Source organism: Acanthisitta chloris, unplaced genomic scaffold, assembly GCF_000695815.1.
Source record: "Acanthisitta chloris isolate BGI_N310 unplaced genomic scaffold, ASM69581v1 scaffold2844, whole genome shotgun sequence".
Classification (NCBI taxonomy): domain Eukaryota; kingdom Metazoa; phylum Chordata; class Aves; order Passeriformes; family Acanthisittidae; genus Acanthisitta; species Acanthisitta chloris.
Genome location: NW_008670779.1, coordinates 1 through 1938, shown reverse-complemented (window position 1 = coordinate 1938; position 1938 = coordinate 1). Strand labels below are relative to the sequence as shown.

General features: G+C 35.7%; 1 protein-coding gene across 1 annotated transcript in view; it reads right to left on the bottom strand.

Annotated features, from left to right (window-relative positions):
* LOC103801380 (nipped-B-like protein) overlaps positions 1-1127 on the bottom strand; it is a gene marked incomplete at its 5' end in the record, with an annotated part of 5197 nt that extends 4070 nt beyond the window's left edge. Inside the window, 2 exons of the mRNA XM_009073793.1 lie at positions 410-556; positions 927-1127. Of these exons, the coding sequence (XP_009072041.1) occupies positions 410-556; positions 927-1127 (348 nt within the window). The remainder of the gene's footprint in view (positions 1-409; positions 557-926) is intronic.
* Between the last annotated feature and the right edge of the window lie 811 nt (positions 1128-1938).

Genomic DNA, 1938 nt, shown 5'->3' with positions numbered 1-1938 from the left:
AAATAATGTATTTATAGTCTCCCAGGCAACACACATGCAACTGCCATCAGCTACTTGACAACAAAAGAAAAAGCAAACTGGATTTTGTTATTAAAATTATGCATGAAATTAATATTCATTCAAATCAATTCATCAATATTAGGGAAGTATATAGATTTAATATAACTATCTCAAAAATTATCATTCTTTTTTAATGACATAAGCAGCAATGTAAGGAAAGTTTTTAACAAGTGTCTACCAGAAGCAGGCCAGAACAGAAAGGGTTGTTTGTTTTTTAACTACCAGTTACGATGTAACACTACTGGTCCATATCATAATAATGGTACTGTATTCACTGAAAAATTGACCAAATTATATAGAAGTTTATGCTGACACCATAATAAATATACTAAAATATAAATGCACATACCTCTTTAAATGACTGTAGTAGGTTGCTACCAGAAACTGATAGTGTAATGTCTATATGATGCATTATAAACAATGGCTCTTCCTGTGTTTGATAAGGAAAACAGGCAAGATTGTCTGCTATGTACAAGAGCATATTCACTTCTGTTTTCTGGAAGTTAAAAAAAATTGTGTATAGATATACATACAAATATTTTAGATTTATACACTTATCCTGTGTTCCTAACAGTCTAGAGCAAAAAACATTTATTTTAAACAACAAGTATATATGTAAAATTTAGTCATACCTGAAGATACATTATTTCTAAACAACACAAACTGAGTACAGAAAGGTACAAAATCATGCAAAAGTGACAAATGCATTGTATTAGGTAAATACCTTATATTACAAAGCAAAACAAATACCTTAAGGAAATAAAGTTATCAATAGCTATGTCATAAAAATACATGGTAAAATAAGAATTTAAGCTTGCAATGGTATATTTTGTTTCCTTTATAAGCAAAGAAAATGTGATGCTTACCGCAGTATCATCAAAGAGGTTGAGCAAAGAAATTAGAAATGCTCGTCTATGTTGACGGTTCCCTCGAATCATGGAATATAGGTGTGAACACAATGCATTTGATGATTCGTCGTGTCTAAAACCTCTCACAGGATCCTTTGGGCAGGTATTGATCGCCTGTTGCACCTGGTAAGACATCTTCATGCCAGCCACTGCTTTCATCTGAAATGGAAAAGTATTTTTATTTAAATCATTGCTTTCAAGCAGTAAAACTGAAAGCAGAAAATTAAACAAATGCCAGTCAACAGAAACCTCTAGCTACTCTTTTATCTTATTTCCCTTTAAGTGGTTGCATGTTTGCATGTTTGAAAGTTAAACTTTAGATGAGCTGAGGTGCACGACTACCATTTGTGGTGGCAAACAGATTAAAACAGAATTTGTGACAGAATCAAAATGTTTTGTGGACTGCTTTCACCATAACTTCTGTTAGAAACACACAGCTAATCTGTTTACCCAACGCAGCCAGGTATTCTGATGTAAACAATTTTTATGAATACTGAATGACAGAATCATAGAAAATCCAGATTTGGAAGGAACCCACAAGGATCACTGAGTACATGGAATCATAGAATCATAGAATCAACCAGGTTGGAAGAGACCTCAAAGATCATCGAGTCCAACCCTACCATCGTTACTAGAACATGGCACTAAGTGCCACATCCAGTCTCGTCTTAAAAACCTCCAGGGATAGTGAATCCACAAGTTCCCCGGGCAATCCATTCCAATGCCTGACTACTCTCTCTGTAAAAAAATCTCTTCCTAATATCCAGCTTAAACCTCCCCTTGCAGAGCTTGAGTCTATGTCCTCTTGTCCTGCTGCTAGTTGCCTGTGAGAAGAGACCAACCCCCACTTGACTACAGCCTCCTTTCAGGTAGCTGTAGAGGGTGATAAGGTCTCCCCTGAGCCTCCTCTTCTCCAGGCTAAAGAATCACAACTCCCTTAGTGTCTCCTCATAGCACTTGTGCTTGAGTC